At 35.2% G+C, this 16,402-nt stretch overlaps 2 protein-coding genes across 2 annotated transcripts; both read right to left on the reverse strand.

The window, feature by feature from the left end:
• Window positions 1-8: 8 nt before the first annotated feature.
• LOC130613477 (uncharacterized) lies at window positions 9-1,661 on the reverse strand. Its single transcript, XM_057434815.1, has 3 exons — window positions 1,255-1,661; window positions 165-1,151; window positions 9-90 (listed from the first exon to the last, which is right to left on the reverse strand). The coding sequence occupies exons 1-3, from the start codon at window positions 1,659-1,661 to the stop codon at window positions 9-11; spliced, it is 1,476 nt and encodes a 491-aa protein (XP_057290798.1).
• A 488-nt stretch (window positions 1,662-2,149) lies between these two features.
• On the reverse strand, window positions 2,150-4,507 carry LOC130613478 (uncharacterized). The gene is made up of 4 exons (XM_057434816.1): window positions 3,815-4,507; window positions 3,491-3,708; window positions 2,831-3,417; window positions 2,150-2,781 (listed from the first exon to the last, which is right to left on the reverse strand). Exons 1-4 carry the CDS (start codon window positions 4,505-4,507, stop codon window positions 2,150-2,152), a joined length of 2,130 nt encoding a protein of 709 aa, XP_057290799.1.
• Window positions 4,508-16,402: the final 11,895 nt, after the last annotated feature.

Genomic DNA, 16,402 nt, shown 5'->3' on the forward strand with positions numbered 1-16,402 from the left:
GAATCCTATCACTGTAATGGGGGACACGGCAGGGATTCGGGGGTGGGGGTGGGGGACACGGCGGGGATTGGGGGGGGGGTGGTGACTCTTCTATCGTTGATTTAACGGGTATGATCTATGATTTGACGTAAAATGGTAAAGTGCTAAGGGATTTTTGTCCTAACATCCGCATTTTCCTATCTCTATCCTCACAATCATCATCATAGTCATCACAAATAGGTCTGTTATTCAAAATCAGTTCTATCTCATTCATCAATGTTTGTAATTCGACAAAATTAACGATACTTTTACCTACAGCCTTTTTGATACAACGTTTCACACAAGCTACAAGTCTCTCCCATATACCACCCCACCATGGAGCATGTTCGATATTAAATTTCCACGTGATAAATCGATTTGCAGCAAATTGATGGGCATCGTCAGCTGTAAAAACGGATCCATTATCTGATAATATGGTTGAAGGGCACCCACGACGAGAAATAAAACGTGATAATGAATTTATGAAGGATTGAGACTGTCCATTATGTACAACGTCCAAAGCAAGAGCACGGCTTGATGCACAAGTATATATTACAACCCAAGTTTTATAAAGCGAATCATCTTCTCCAAACACTGGTGAACAAAACAACGGCCCGAGATAATCAACACCGGTAGTACAAAACGGGCGGGAACCTTCGAATCGAAAACTTGGTAAATCAGAAAGTTCAGGGTAATGAAACGGTCTTGCATTATAGCGTTTACAGATGGTACAAGGACGCAAAATTTTCTTAACAAAACTTCTACCTTTAGTTATCCAATATTTTGATCTTAATTCGGTTAATGTTTGTTTTACACCTCTGTGTAACACGTTTGAATGACAATAATTTACAATTATTGCGGCTAAACGATGATCACGATTTAACATTATCGGAGCTTTGTTATCAAAGGGAATGTTAGCATATTTATATCTACCATACGAACGAATGACTCCCTCTTCGTCCTCTCTTAAACTTAAATTCTTTTTTAACTCTTTGTAATCACCTTTGCTTTTCAATTCAATTTGATTTTGCTTCGTCCATAACACTTTAGCTTCATGCAACTCTTCAGCGATTACGTAATAGTTTAATGTTAGCTTTTCTTTTTTTAAACTTTTTCTCACGTTGCGAATAAATCTTAATACGTATGACGTAACAGGTAACAATTTCAAAAAAACTGTTATGCTTTTCAATGCTTATTAAGTTTTCTACAGTGTTTCGTTCCACATCAGCGACTAACAATGACTCAACAATCTCTTCTTTCATTTCCAGGGAATCGCCAAAATCGATGTTTTCATTTGAATCTTGTAATGAACTTTTTGCATTAAAAAAATTTGTTTCTTCTTGTAGAAAGTCTGGACCCCTCCACCACAGCTCATTTTGTAAAGCATCTTGACTATGGTCTCTGGTGATAATATCTGCAGGATTGTTCTTAGATTTTACGTACAACCATTTTCCCGCTTCGACGTTTTTTCGGATTTCAACTACTCGATTATGAACGAAAGCTTTAAAAACTTTATTTTCTGCTTTGATCCAACATAAAGCAATCTGTGAATCATTCAAACAAATGACGTCATGAATATCTACCTCATCTTTTAACGCTGATGAAATTGATACAATCAAACGATTCAGTAATAAATTCCCCATTAACTCCAATCGAGGTATAGTCAATTGTTTTATTAAAGGAGCGATTCTCGACTTTGAAGACACCAACGATGCTTTTATCGTACCACTGGACAACGTAAAACAAAAATAAACACAGCAACCATAAGCAGTTTCACTAGCGTCAGAAAACCCATGTAATTCTGTTCTTTTTCATTTTAAATAATGCTATATTATTTGAATTTTAACGCTCTCTTTACAAATCTCTTGAAATAATATTTTCAACTTAACCACCAAAGGTTGAATAAACCCAATCGGATCCTAAAACCCAGCTATCACTTTCAACACGTTTCGTTTCGTAACAACAATTTCCTCCGCTTTGGTAATGTAGTCAGACAACGCTGTAACTAACAAACCTTCTTCATCTCTTCATGTGATTCCTAGTATTTTATCGTTGATGTTAGCGACATCCTTTTTATTTAAGATCTCGTCACCCTCATCACATACTTGTTCTTGTTCGGCAATGTATTTTCTCAAGTGGGCGTTGTTCGTTCTCCACTTGCGCAAATCAAACCTTTAGCAAATCTCACCTTCAGCTTTTTATACAACTTGACACCTTCGGAAACATCTTTGACACCGTTGTTAAAATCGTCCACATAAAAAAAACTAAGGACCTTTTTCATATACTCTGGGTCAATTTTGCTGCAACGTTCGTTATGTTTTCGAACTGTACCATTTAACAGAAATTGCGAACTACTAGAACCAAAAATTACTCTCGTATATCTAATTTTGGCCAGCGTGCTTTCATCAAAAATGTCATTATACCACAAAAAACGTAAATAATCACGATGTTCAGGATAAACGGATATCTGTAAGTAAGCTTTTTCAATATCGGCAGTCAATCCTATGGTATGGACTCCAAATCTTAATAAGACATCATATAGCAATGGGTTTAAACAAGGACCCTTGTACAAACAATCATTGAGACTACAGCCTTTGTTTTTCGCACTCGCATTAAAAACCACACGCAATTTTGTTGACTTCTTATCTTCGCGGACAACGGCACGATGCGGCAAATATGTTACTTTCCCAATTTCGGCAGGTGATGTGACACGTTCAACAATACCTTCTTCTAGTTGCTTGGTAAACACTTCGTTGTACTGTTCTAATAAACTCGAATTTTTGTTTAATTTCTTTTTTTAACTGCGACAAACGTTTTATACTCAACTGATAATTGTCCTCGATCACTGGATGACTTTCTTTAAACGGTAACTTTACTTCATAACGATTGTTATTAAATTTAATCTCACCAACAAACCTCTCATACACACCCACTTCACCCTCTGACAGAACTCCCACACTATCCAAATCCCAAAAACGTCCAACCTTTTCATTCAACAAAGAATCATCAGTGTTCAGCTCGACAGCAACTTTCATAACATGTGTTAAATTTACTGCACTTTTCTCAATATCATCACCACTAACAAACGGACCACTCAACAACCACGCCAATTTCGAATCAATAGCTACGAATCCTTCATCACTACACTGTTTAACTTTTCCAGTCACGACCTTCCAATAAAAATCAGACCCAATCAATACGTCCATTTCACTACTACCAGCGCCCTTATCAGCCAAACTGATATTTTTCAAAAACGAAAACTGTGCTCGTACAACATTAATTCTCTGTCCATTCAACGGAGAGCAAATAATTGGCACACCAAAATCCTTTAAACAAACCTTTTCTTCTCCAAATCCCTTGTTGACTTTCCTGGGTTCATCTGAATTATTTCCAAATGTTCTAATAACAATGTTTTGGCTGTTTCCCAGTTTTAATTTTAAATATTCCACGACTTGCTCGGAAAGATACGTACGCTGAGATCGCAGAATCCATCAAAACTTTCACTGACATATTATTACGACTGCACTCCGGTGAGTGAACGATACAACTAGCGGTTTGCAACAGTACAGAATTTATCGAATGGATCATCATGTTGGTTGCACTTTCTAACTCGTTTTCTTCACCTGCAATTCCGGACTCCTTCCGACTATCTTTCAACTTATCACTTTCAGATCTATCGCACAGGGCTGTCTGGTGACGTAACGATTTGCATAAAAAAACAAGAATTCTTACTGCGACAATCTCGTATTTGATACCCCGGTTGTATACATTTGAAACAAAGTTTATTTTTCCATACGATATCGCGTTTGGTTTGTAGGTCGGTAACAACTGAGCATTTGTCGTGAAAGTGATCTTGTTTACAAAATGCACAACGTAAAACTCGGTTTCCGGTAAACAACGATTGTGTACTGAACTTCGGTACATTTTCGTATTGATCTCCATCGTTGAGGTTATTTTTAACAAAGACACAACTTTCTCTGGCGGTTATCTCCCTTTTAAAATTTTCCATAAAGTCAGTTATTTTCCAATTTTCTTTTCCCAAATTCCGACTAATTTCTAAACGGATATCATTTGACAATTTTTCTATGACGATTGGAATTAACATCGGCCCGTAGTGCTCAGAATTTATACCCAAAGCGAGGAGAGATCGCACATGACTTTCAATGTGATCGTAAAGGTTACGTAATTCTTTAACTGAATAGCTGTCACCTGCTATTGCTTTCAATTTCAATAGTTTGCTCTGCGACGATGTTATTAACTGGGGATTCCCATAGCGTTCAGAAAGAAGTTTTAGAGCGTGTTTGTGATTTTCGTTAATTAAAGATATACCTTCAATGCATTTCTCGGCCTCTTCTTCCACATAACTACTTAAAAACGTGAATTTTTCAACGTCACTGATCGAATCACTCATGTTTACTGCGGCTTCAAATAAATCGTAAAACTGTTGCCAGCATAACGGATCACCACCCAACTTTTTGATTTCCACCATTGCCACGCAGGGCGGAATCTTTAAAATCGCCGGATGGAAGATAGAGATATATATAGATATATAGAGACAGCGCAGAGCGTGGAAGCGGCGGGTAGTTAGTCCCAGTATAGATACTGTGAACTTTTTCAGTTCATTGCATAGTTTACAGGCTAATAGTTTTCAACCAATGACAATACAGTATTAACATTTTCGACCCGTCCCAAAGTCGCAATTTTTTAGGTAGCCAGAAAGCCAATTTTCTTGCTGGTGAAAGAGTAGAACTGCTATATCTGCATTAAAAAAAAACGACGAAAAAATACGTATTAATATTGAATTGTCTGTTAAACGTTCCAGAGCCAACCGAACATACCGAAAAGTTGAGCTAGGTATCACCTAGAACATTCCAAATAGCTAGCTAGCTAACATTGAAGAAATTTTAAATTTTGGTGGTGTTGAACTGAATTATAGGTAATTAATATTTTAATTTAAAACTTCCCTGTAGCTACAGTATTTTTCTAACTTAACAGGGAATAGTATTTTAAGTATCTAGGCTAGATATATAAATCTTTAAATATTTACAAAGTTATGCCGTGCCATCATGATGTATACTGACTGGGAAAAAATAAAGTATAGCTAGCTAGCTATATATGTACCACTTTTGCTAATTACATACCTTCCAACACTGGAATCCTGTAAAATGGGAGATTGGGTGAACTTAGTTTAGGGTTTCTGTGAGGTGCTGCCATAGTTAGTGCCAAGGGAAAAAATTTAAGATTTTGAGCCTTACTCTAGATCCTAAGAAAAATTTTGCTGAGTTTAGAAGAGGTTGCCGATAAGCTGCAAACGCCCGCATATGTGGAGGCGAATTTGAGAAATTTTCGAATTAAATTGGCCCAAAACCGCCTGCACTTTCACGAACTCGCCCGGAGCATTCCTGAAGTGCAATTTCTTGTAACATGCAGACAAGGGTGCCGACTCGCCGAAAACGCTGTGTATGTCAGGGCGGCCGCAGGCGTTCTTTTCGGGGTTTTTGTCTGTAACGGCCTAAAATGCCTGGGTCTGTCTGAAACCGCCTGAAATGCTACGCGGGCAAGCTCCTTGGTTCTCATTTAAATTCTTACGAGAAGAAGGGAGGTGCTATTTTGTCGTCGGACTTACAGTTTATTATTTGTTAGATTTTATTACAGCTATTTATAAAATAAATGATATGGAAAACAGTCTTCCACTACCATTCCTCAATATTAAAAGAATAAATTATACATGGTAATAAATGTTTAAAAAATGTTGTTTCGGGTTGATCTCGGGTTTCTCCAGGCGAAATTTCAAGTTTTTATTAAATTGCCAGAACTCGACCGACAGGCGGCGTTTCCGACAAGTCGGCAACCTCGTTCATGCAGTCGATAGTTGAAAGAAGGCACTTGAAGATAAAGAAGTTAATAAAGTTAATATATAAGTTTTTATCAAGTAAATTTTATTGAAAACTATCGAAAACAGTTCTTTTAAGAACTTCACTACCATTATATTATATAAGTTTATTATTTAATTTTGTGAATCATTATTAGTGTCCCTTTTTCTTTGCTTTTTGGAGCATTATTCGGGTCTATACAGGTTTTTGTCAGGCAAATACTTGAATTTTTTTTCAGACACCAAACTTGCTCGAAAGCACCTGCACTTTTTACGGCATATGCAGCTTATTAACACCCTCGTTGGTTAAGGGGCTGCTGAAAAAAATTTTTGGGCCGTGTTTGTGGGATATCTTCGTGTATTTCACGGACGGAAATCCGCTAAAGAGGGGGAGGGAGGTCGTCTGAATCCTAACTGCAATATACTGCTAACGGGGACAAAAAAAAGCCCCTTAACGTGTATACCTAACGTAAATGTATGGTTTTTATACAATGAAATGCGATATATAAAAGTAGGGTGACCCTATGGATTTCTCCATGGGTAAACTATTAGTTAGCCATATTTTGTTTGTTTGTCAGTTCGTATTTTGTCTGTTTGTCTGCCAAAAGCGTCTTGTGTAAAACCACACAACATGTAATGCGATACATTATGGGCAGCCCTGTGAATTTTTCCATTGGTAAACGATTAGTATATATTATTAATAGCCATATTTTGTCTGTTCGTTGGACACCCTTTTGTATGTATAGGAGTCTATACTCTATAATAATAATAGCCATATTTTGTCTGTTTGTCTGTCAAAAGCATCTTGTGTAAAATCACGCACAAAATGAAATGTGTTATATAAAGGACGGACGACCCCATGAATTTTTTCAGGGTTAACAATTAGTCTTTTTATTGATACTAGACGTATTTTGTCTGTTTGTCGACTAAAAGGGACTTGTGTAAAACCACAAGCGAAATGAAATGTAATATATAAAGGACGGGTGACCCCATGGATTTTTCCACGCATAGACGATATAGCATGATATATGCTGTTTTGAAATTATGTGATTAAATAACTATATAAAAATGTAAATATGAAGGTCTCCAGGAATTAAATCCTGTCATACTGAGGCTGGGCATTTCTTAACATTTTTAAGATTTTTAAAAATTTCTTATATTGAAAAAAACCCTGCGTATTTTCAATTACAGGTCAAGAAGCCACACAATTTTTTTACTGAAGTTACATCCTGAAAAATTTATTCTAAAAATAACAGTCTTTTTTTCTCAACGAAAATAGTGTTTTAAAACAAAGAAAAGAGAAGAATAAAAAGTAAGACAGTTTCGGCCTAGAAGCATTTTGCTAGTAAAATTGAAGCAGGTCAAAAATAGGAAAAAAAACGTGTATACAACCAGCTAATCTAGCAAACTTCGGATTACAACAGGTTAACAGCTAGTATTTTATAAACGATTTTCAGGTTATAATTTATTTAGGAGTGGGAGGTAAGCTGTTTTAAGTGCATGTTTCAATTAAAATTAGCGTCACATACTTTTTAACTTGATTTTCTGAGGTATTGGTATCTTAGCAGACATAAGTTTGTTAATTTTTTTTATTGAAACAAAAAATTACAATGAATTTCTTTTCTTTTTTTAGGTTCGACAACCGTGACTCGGCAGAGTATAAAAGAGAAGAAACTCGACAGAGTATAGTGAATTAATAGTGAAATTATTGGTGGACTTGATAGTGAACTTATCGGTGAATTTAGTAGTGAATTTATTGGTGAAATTACAAAATGACAGAGGTTTCTCTAGCTTTTAAGATTTTTTTTTCTCGATCACACGTTACCACCGCTAATATGAACCCCGCATATAAAAGCTGTCGCCGTATGGTACTTTTACTTTCTGGTGATGTTGAAACTAATCCCGGGCCTTGCACTATTCTAAAGTCGGTACAGGGATCCTTTCATCAAGGGGATGTTAGGCTTGGAAATGTTACTGGTACACAATGTATGTGTAATTCCCTGTTTGCGATCGTTTGGTCGGCTCTTAAAAAAGTTTCTTTTTGGAATCCAGGTGATCTTGATCATATCCTCTGCGAAGGAACAAAGTTGTACACGAGCCTAAGTTACACAAACCAGTACTTGAGTACAATTCACCTCCCAAATAGTTTGACTGTTAAAAACGAGGTCATACAAATACAAAGTTTAGAAAATATTTCTCATATTATTACAGACGATAGCACTTCATTACGCACTTTTCATAATTCATCTGAATCCGATAAAGGGCAAGGAATGCTGGGCATTATTAGCGGCGTTAGTTTTGCTATAGTTTGGGACCACCCACAAATTTATTTATTTGATCCTCATAGCCGAACTAGTTTAGGACAAATAACTGAACAGTGCGTCAGTCGTTTTAAAATTTGATTCATTGCAACATGTTGAAAGCTACATACGCGAAATATACGTCACCTCTGGCAAAGCAATGTGTCTTGAAACTCAATATTTCAAAATACTCACAACTGAACAGATATCTGGTAACATTATGCTTAACATTCGCAGCAAAAGAAAACTAGAACAAAACAGGAAGTACCGTCAATCCGAGAGAGGCCGAGTGAAACAAAGAAATTCAATAGGCAAATATCAGAAAACGGAACACGGCCAAGCTAAGTTGAGCGAGTCGATAAGCAAATATCGGAAAACGAAACAGGGACACGCTAAGATAAAAGAGTCGATAGACAAATATCAAAATACAGTAAATGGTCGATCCAAGCTAAGAGAGTCGAAAAGTAAATACAAAAAAACGGAACAGGGCCAAGTGAAGCAAAGGGAGTCCGTAGGTAAATATCGGAAAACAGAATACAAAGATGCATTATTAAATCTTTCACATTGCTGGAAATATTTTAAGATTGCTGAACTAACGGAAGTTATGAGACAGCGTGTTGATCAACATTTGATTGAATTATTAAACAATATCAGAGTGGGAAAATTAGAAAGGCAATTAAAATCTAAATTTATTTCACCAAATGACCCACATTACCCCAAAAATGCAATTCATATATTTGCTGAAAATCAACCCGCCTCTGAGCATAACAAAAAAATGCTTAATAGCATAACATCGGACGAAATAAATATCGAATCTATTGACAAAATTCCAGAAAATATACCCGTCCAATTAGTACAAAATCTTAATTCTCGCCCTCAAATGGAAACAGGTGGACTTGCGCGAAACCTTCTGTTAAAACTTCATGCAAAAGTCATGTTGACGTCAAATATTGATGTATCTGATAAACTCATTAACGGACAGATAGGTACTGTTCATCGGTTGAAAACCGATAGCTCAGGAAATATAACAAGAATATATTTCAAAATGGAAGACATGTATACTGGACTTAAAGCTGTGAGAACAGATCCATATGCTATTCAAGAAAATGTTGTTCCAATTAACAGAGTAGAGAAAGAAATCAAATTTAACAAACATAATCCATCTTCACCTTCTATGAGACGACTGCAATTCCCACTAATGCTGTCATGGGCCTGCACTGTTCACAAGGTTCAGGGAAAAACGTTTGATAAGATTGTTGTCTGTTTTGATTTATTAAAACAACGAGCCTTTCACTCAGGACAAATCTATGTTGCATTAAGTCGAGTCACAAGTTTAGACGGTTTATACCTAACGGATACATTTGCTAAATCAACCATTAAGTCAGACACACGAGCAACAGAGCAATACAATTACATGCGAGAACATTCAAAATTGACACAAAAAGAAACTGGTGTAATTAGCGAAAATTCTATTATGGTCACTTTGCTTAATACAAGATCCTACAACAAGCATAAAAACGATATTAAATCCGACCGCGTTCTCATGGAAAGTGATTTATTATGCCTAACGAAAATTCAGATACCATGGAACTCACATTGCGACTCAAAACTAGATTACTTTACTTTAATTCCAAACAACAATGTGGACAAATTTTTTAGTTGGTTATAATGAAACTATAGAATTGTTTGATATTGTGAAAATTCCTGGTCCAATATTTTTTAGAATGACAAAAAGAACGTTTCACGAAAACGCTATTATTGTTTTGCTTCTATATCGTAAAAATTCCCTCAATAGAGATGAGTCATTATACCTTATTCAATATTTTTTGGGAAATGAAACTGTTGATATTATACTCGGAGATTTTAATGTGAATGCATTTAGCGATGAAAACTATTTCCTTCATTTTTTTACTGGATATAAACAAGTCGTAACCTCGCCAACCCATATATCAGGTTCACTTATTGACCATGTCTATATCCGTGAGAATGTTTTAAATACTCTTAATGTCGAGACCTTCGTTAAAACTGTCTATTTCAGTGATCACGATGCAATCAGGCTTAAACTCTCTCTCTCTGATTTGAAAAAAACAACCTATGGAACATAAAATCTTTACAGACGACTTCAAACAACTTTTTTCTTCGTGTTTTCAACCTCCTTTATTTTTTTTGGCATTTTAAACTTTTAAATTAATACTGTCCTCGATCGCAACGCATATAATTGCTTTCCAACATGTTTGCTTAAGGCGGAAATCTTCAAGCCACAGGGCTTCTTGTTTAGAGTTAATTTTGGTAGCTTCACTCCAGTTTTTGCTGTATAGCTAACGGTACTTCTTACAGATAACGTTTCCTCCGACGAAAATCGATTTAAATACGTTTTCAGCTTCAATTTAACTTCTCCTTCCATGTTAAAATTAAATGTACTTTCTGCCTCTTCTGCTAACACCTCCTCGACCGTTTCCTCTTCCGAGCTTAAAATTAAATTTTCAATTTCTCTATCATATTCTTTGTTGAGTATGTCTAAATCGATACTGGGAACTAACTTGTTCCGTCATTTTATGAGGAAGTGTAACGAACAAAGGTACCGTTACTTCTGAAACACAAAATAAAACAACATCGTGACATGAGCTACAATATACAAACTCTCTCAAAAAGAAGAGAAATCCATATCACCATAGCAACTTATTGTACTCATGATATGAAAAAAATATTTACAACTCGTCGAATCAAACGACATTTAATAACGCTCTGTTACCACAGCCATCCAACAACATAGAGACATAGTGCCCAAATCAACTTCTAAACGACACTTGACACCTAAACTGTTTTTCAAACCAACTAAAATTTATATTACCATAGCAACAATATGCACCACCATTGTGCTTCAAAATATCAAACAAAAAATATACTTTAGAACGGCCTGTTGACACAAATGTTCAACAAAACGTAATGCATTTAGCCGTGTCCGACTCTGAAATTAGCCGTACTAAAATCCTAAATTGTGTTTTACTTATAAAAGAGACCTGAGTACAAAGTTGCAACCGGTTTCTTAAATTAATCATAACCCATATCGCTATGGCAACAACTAATACTCACATTGCGCTTTTTTGAAAAACACGAACAACAATCGAAAACGGCCCGTTTAAACGGCCCTTCAACTATATATGGCTGCACATGTCTTAAAATCGACCTCTTTTCTCTCGAGTAGCTGTCGTAGCAAGACATACATACGCAAGATATACATACGCATCATGAATCAAAACGATCCTTTGAATTTGTTTCAGTTGCACGACAATAAGAACGGTAAGTTAAAAAAAGAAAGTTGTTCTTACTAACTGATGAGAATACCTAAACAAAGGTATGTCCCACTATCACGAGGAGTTATTGATTAGTCCGTGCTAGGACGGGGCCGAAAACTCCAATGACGGTAGAAATCAACTGATGATCTCATTATTCAGTTAGTTTTTTTAAAAAGAAAGAAACACAAATTGCCAATATCAACACTTATATATTGGTAGATAACCAGAGCAAACTACAACAACATGTTCGCTCGAACAAACTGAAACTAAACCAATTTGATCGTTCAATGTACGATGGGGAAAGCGAGAGGGAATAACACACTGATTTTCACACATTGTTTTACAGACTTTATGAAAGAAAGTAGTGAAGATAACAATCCACTTTGCAAAAGTGACAGACAGACAGAACTGGCGTATTATTATATAGATTACCATGTAAAAGATTGACCATGTAAAAAATCTGTTTTTCTCTGATTAAGTTATCGAACAACAGAAATAAAACCACGAGGTAATTCATAAATAAACACGTCTTACTAGAGGACTGTATAAAACTAAAAAACAACAAGAACTCAAAAATGCAAAGAGCATGCGTAAACTATACAAAAATAAGAACCCGTCAACATATAAAGCGCATGCATAAAACTTAATAATCTTTAACATGCTTCAATTAAAACCAAAAAAAGGAACAAGAAACGATTGTGCAAAAAAGTTATTAATTTTACTGTAGCCAGCAGTATGTTGTATTATTAAACAACAATGTGTTCACTATTCTGATTTCAAGAAAAAACATGGAAAAGACGCAGTTAGCTGTAAAGAACACAAAGCTTTTAATGGCTAATTATACTAAGCGTAGCGTCTAAATATCCTGCATCGGCTAACTATACATTCTGTTGCAGGCTAATCATCAGTTAACCCTGACTGTTCGGTGGAAGCAACAATAAACTTTTGTCACGTTTCTACAACTTTTTCGCAAAAGACATAAAAAAAATCCTGTGCGAATATATATCTTTTTATCTGATAGAAGTTAGCCTCTTTTTCCCATAAAAACAGGTTCACTTCACTTTTATAGTTATGTTCACAACTATAAAAATTGAGATAGCTAGCAGCTATCCAGCACACTTTTCTCACTTAGCTATATATAAAATAGCTAATTCCTGATAAAATACACGAATTTAAAGAATAGTGTTTAGCTTCCCAGCTACATCAATAAAGCTACAACATACGACTAATCATACCAACAAGGGACGACAACAAAATTTTAGTCATGGCCTTACACAAAATGTTCTGGCCACACGGAGAGTACACAAACTCTGTTCAGATTGGTTATTAAATTGGCAAAAGATTAAAATGAAGCATCTTTATTGGCTTTCGCGAAAATAGAAATTTTCTCAAGATTTTAGCCTGGACACAAAATTAGCAGCGTCTAGGCTCTGGGCTGTCTCTATCTATCTCTCTATCTCTCTATCTCTCTATCTCCCCAGGTTATTTTAAAGATTCCGCCTTCGCCGCCGGAAATAAAGAAAGAAGAAGAAAATCGATAAGAAGAATGAAAATAATTGTGCGCGCGTATTTTATTATGGGCGGTAGGAATTTTGTCATCCCACTTGATTTTGTTTCAAGTGCTCTTTCACAATCATCGAATCGAGAAGAACGTACAAGAAGTGTAAAGGAAAAAATTAAAAGGAACAAAAAAACGAACCAAGAAAGAAGAATAAAATGCCTTCAAACAACACAACACAACGTGGTGATACAGGAAGAGAAAAGAAGGATAATCAACTCTCCTTACTTTAGAAGGACAGAAAATTTAACACCAGTGGCATTGGCACAGAATCCCAACAGCACATCAACAAGACAAGGTTTGTTGTGGATGATATTCTTCCCTTTTTTAATTAATCGTGTGTGAAAGTATTCTTTTTTTTAACTTTGCTTATTGGAACCATTACATTGCTATCTTCAAAATTATTTTTTTTATATAAATAAAAAGCTTGCACATAATCATGGTGTGCAGAACACCTAACTTCTTTCGTACGGCTATATGTGCAAATTTGTCCTTCGACCGGTACATGGATTACCTTAAAGTGATAAATTTTTATGTGGATTTATTTTTGCGAATTCAATATTTGTCGCATTTTATGTGGATGTATTTTTAGGAACTTATTTTTTGCTGAGTTTGTTATGTGTTAGATTTGGTTGGAAAACATATTAAAACACAGTTTTATCTCTTAATTTTGCAAATCCAGAATTTTTTGACATTTTTCGTGGATTTATTTTTGCCATTTTGCATGGATTTATACTTTTATTTTTCACCCTAATCTCTAAAAAATTAATCCACGCCAAAATTTATCACCATAAGGTAACATGCTAATAAAAACCACTATTTTGTAGATGAAAATAGTTATGTAATACATATTAATTCAACCAATTTCTTAAAAAAAATGTTTACATAAAATATAACAAATTATAGCTAACTAATTGACTAATTCGCAAAAATTGATACCCCCAAAACACAATTTGTTTAACTGATTAGTTAATTATTAACAGCAGTGTGTAGTAAGGAGCATAAAGTATTAGAGTACTCAAGGCTTGGGGAGGAAAAACTAAGGTGATGACGCACCCAATTTTTCAGTATTTATTATGGCGTGAGGGATGAGATTGATGAATTGTGGGTGTTCAATGCAGTTTTTATGATCATAACAATCTAAACATGTATGGCCAGGAAAGAAACCATAAACATTTAGCTATGCCAAGATTTATGTCTCTGTTGAAATATTCTGTCAAAATAAAGTTTGAAGAGTACCTTTAGTTCTGTTTGAATATGAATAAACAATCTATGGCGTGTGATGCATAGCATCAAAGGAGGCATGCGTTGAACACATACCATATTATGAGATAGTGTATGGCTGAAGCGTGAGAGTGATCACACACCATTCCTCTCCAGGCCACATAGCTCATTCAAGCTTCTGTATAAATCTCCATACAAAAAAGAAAACACTCCACCATATAGCTTTACTATATAAATTTTCATAAAAAAAAATTTTTATTGTGAAGTTTTATGTTACACTAATCTCGTTTCCAGAGCTCTTTGATGTTATTTGAACAGTATTTTTTTAAAAGGGGAAGGTTTTGAAAATTTTTTTGTTTTCCTGATTTTGTGAAAAAGATTGCTCATCAAATTTAAGTTTCCTTAATGTTTAGGAAGGGAGAGGATTGCAAGGGAAACAGTACTTCTGTCACTTCATCAGGTTGTCTACTAATTAATTCTGTTATGTAAATTTTGGAGAAAAAGAGTCTCTTCATGTTCTGTAAATTTTCTCATAATTCATTATTTTAATTGTTGGCAATTTTTCAGTTCTATGTGAAATAACTTGAAAATTAATCTAGGGTTTTGCGATGAATTTATAAAAAGATTCTGAAATTTGAATTAAAAATTGAATTTCTCACCAACAACTTGTAGCTTGTCGACATGAAAATACATCAAACGATGTGTCGTCATCTACAACATCACCAGCATCGTGCACTTTGAACACTCCTGCTTTATGTACTTTGAGTACTACTTCAAGTAAGATTTAAAACTCTTTGAAATCTTACTTATCTTACTTTTGATATACAAGCTTTTGAATTTCATAAAAGGCATAATTACGTCACTTGGGCTATTTAATTTCCCTAGTGTATATAAATTGCATATTACGATGAATTCAACTGTTTTTAAACTGTTTATACATTTTGCATTAACCTGATGATGGTACTATGTACCGAAATATATTTTCAATATTTCAAAGTTAGTGGTACTCAATTCCATGAAATTTCATTCTTGCCACAACAATATTTCTACCTTATTATATGATATATGATTTAGGCTTTTGATGCGATTTCATCTCTTATAATAATACGCTGAGTGTGTCTGTCTGTGACAGGCAAAGTGGATGTGTTCATTTTCCTTTGATATCGCCGAAAAGTTATGTCTCAAATGTTAAATTTTCTGACGTAACGGCGCGACGTCAATAACACTACTTTAACGTCAATATCCTATATATTAAATTAATGAAGCCATTACAGTGCACCTAAAACTTTGAGGCCAAATAACTTGAAAACGAAGTGGTGACGTCAATGATTTTTCACCGCGTGGGTAACTAGGGAACACCTAGGACCAATTTTGGGTCCCCAAATCCGTTTCGGAATGGACGGGTTAATGACGTCTTCAAAAAACCTTCAAACCTTAGTATCTCTGCAACCGTATGTCAAAAGTACATAATCCAAGGCAACAGGTATACAAATTTCTAAAAAAATGTTTACAGTTTTGACGGGTCATTGCTGACGTCAACAAAATCTTTAAGCCCTTATATCTCATTAACCGCTCATCAAAAGCACATGATCATAAACATTTTCTTGATCAGCAGTTTAAGCTCTACGCAATAGAGGCAACGTGAAAACAAGGTTCTAATTTCTTTTTTTGTGGATGGGTTGCTGACGTCATCCAAATTGAAATGACGCTTCTTTTTCATTTCTATCCTGCCTAAGTGGATTATTTCAAGCTTTATCGACTAGTCTATATAATAATACGCCAGTTCTGTCTGTCTGTCACTTTTGCAAAGTGGATTATATTCTTCACAATTTTCTTTAACAAATTCTACAAAACATCGCCTATAAAACTGTTCTGTAATTTACCAAACTGTACTGTTAAAATAGTATTGACGTCAACGGAAAGTATATTAAAATAAGTGAAGACATTACAGCGCACCTACAACTTCGAGGCCAAATAACTTGGAAACGAGTGGGTGGTCAATGATTTTCTACAGCGTAGGTAACTAGGGACCACCAAGTTTCCCAAACCTGGGTCCCCAAATCCGTTTCGGAATGAACGGGTTGATGAGGTCATCAAAAATCATTCAAACCCCAATATCTTTGCAACCGTTTCT

This window comes from Hydractinia symbiolongicarpus, chromosome 11 (assembly GCF_029227915.1).
Source record: "Hydractinia symbiolongicarpus strain clone_291-10 chromosome 11, HSymV2.1, whole genome shotgun sequence".
Taxonomy (NCBI): Eukaryota; Metazoa; Cnidaria; class Hydrozoa; order Anthoathecata; family Hydractiniidae; genus Hydractinia; species Hydractinia symbiolongicarpus.

Coding starts and splice junctions, on each gene's coding strand:
- LOC130613478 (XM_057434816.1), bottom strand. CDS start 4,507: ATGGTGGAAATCAAAAAGTTGGGTGGTGATCCGTTATGCTGGCAACAG. Junction 3,709..3,814: donor TACAAACCAAACGCGATATC/GTATGGAAAAAT, acceptor TTACGTCACCAG/ACAGCCCTGTGCGATAGATC. Junction 3,418..3,490: donor ATGGATTCTGCGATCTCAGC/GTACGTATCTTT, acceptor CATTGTTATTAG/AACATTTGGAAATAATTCAG.
- LOC130613477 (XM_057434815.1), bottom strand. CDS start 1,661: ATGGGGAATTTATTACTGAATCGTTTGATTGTATCAATTTCATCAGCG. Junction 1,152..1,254: donor GAAGAGATTGTTGAGTCATT/GTTAGTCGCTGA, acceptor ATACGTATTAAG/ATTTATTCGCAACGTGAGAA. Junction 91..164: donor AGAGATAGGAAAATGCGGAT/GTTAGGACAAAA, acceptor AATCAACGATAG/AAGAGTCACCACCCCCCCCC.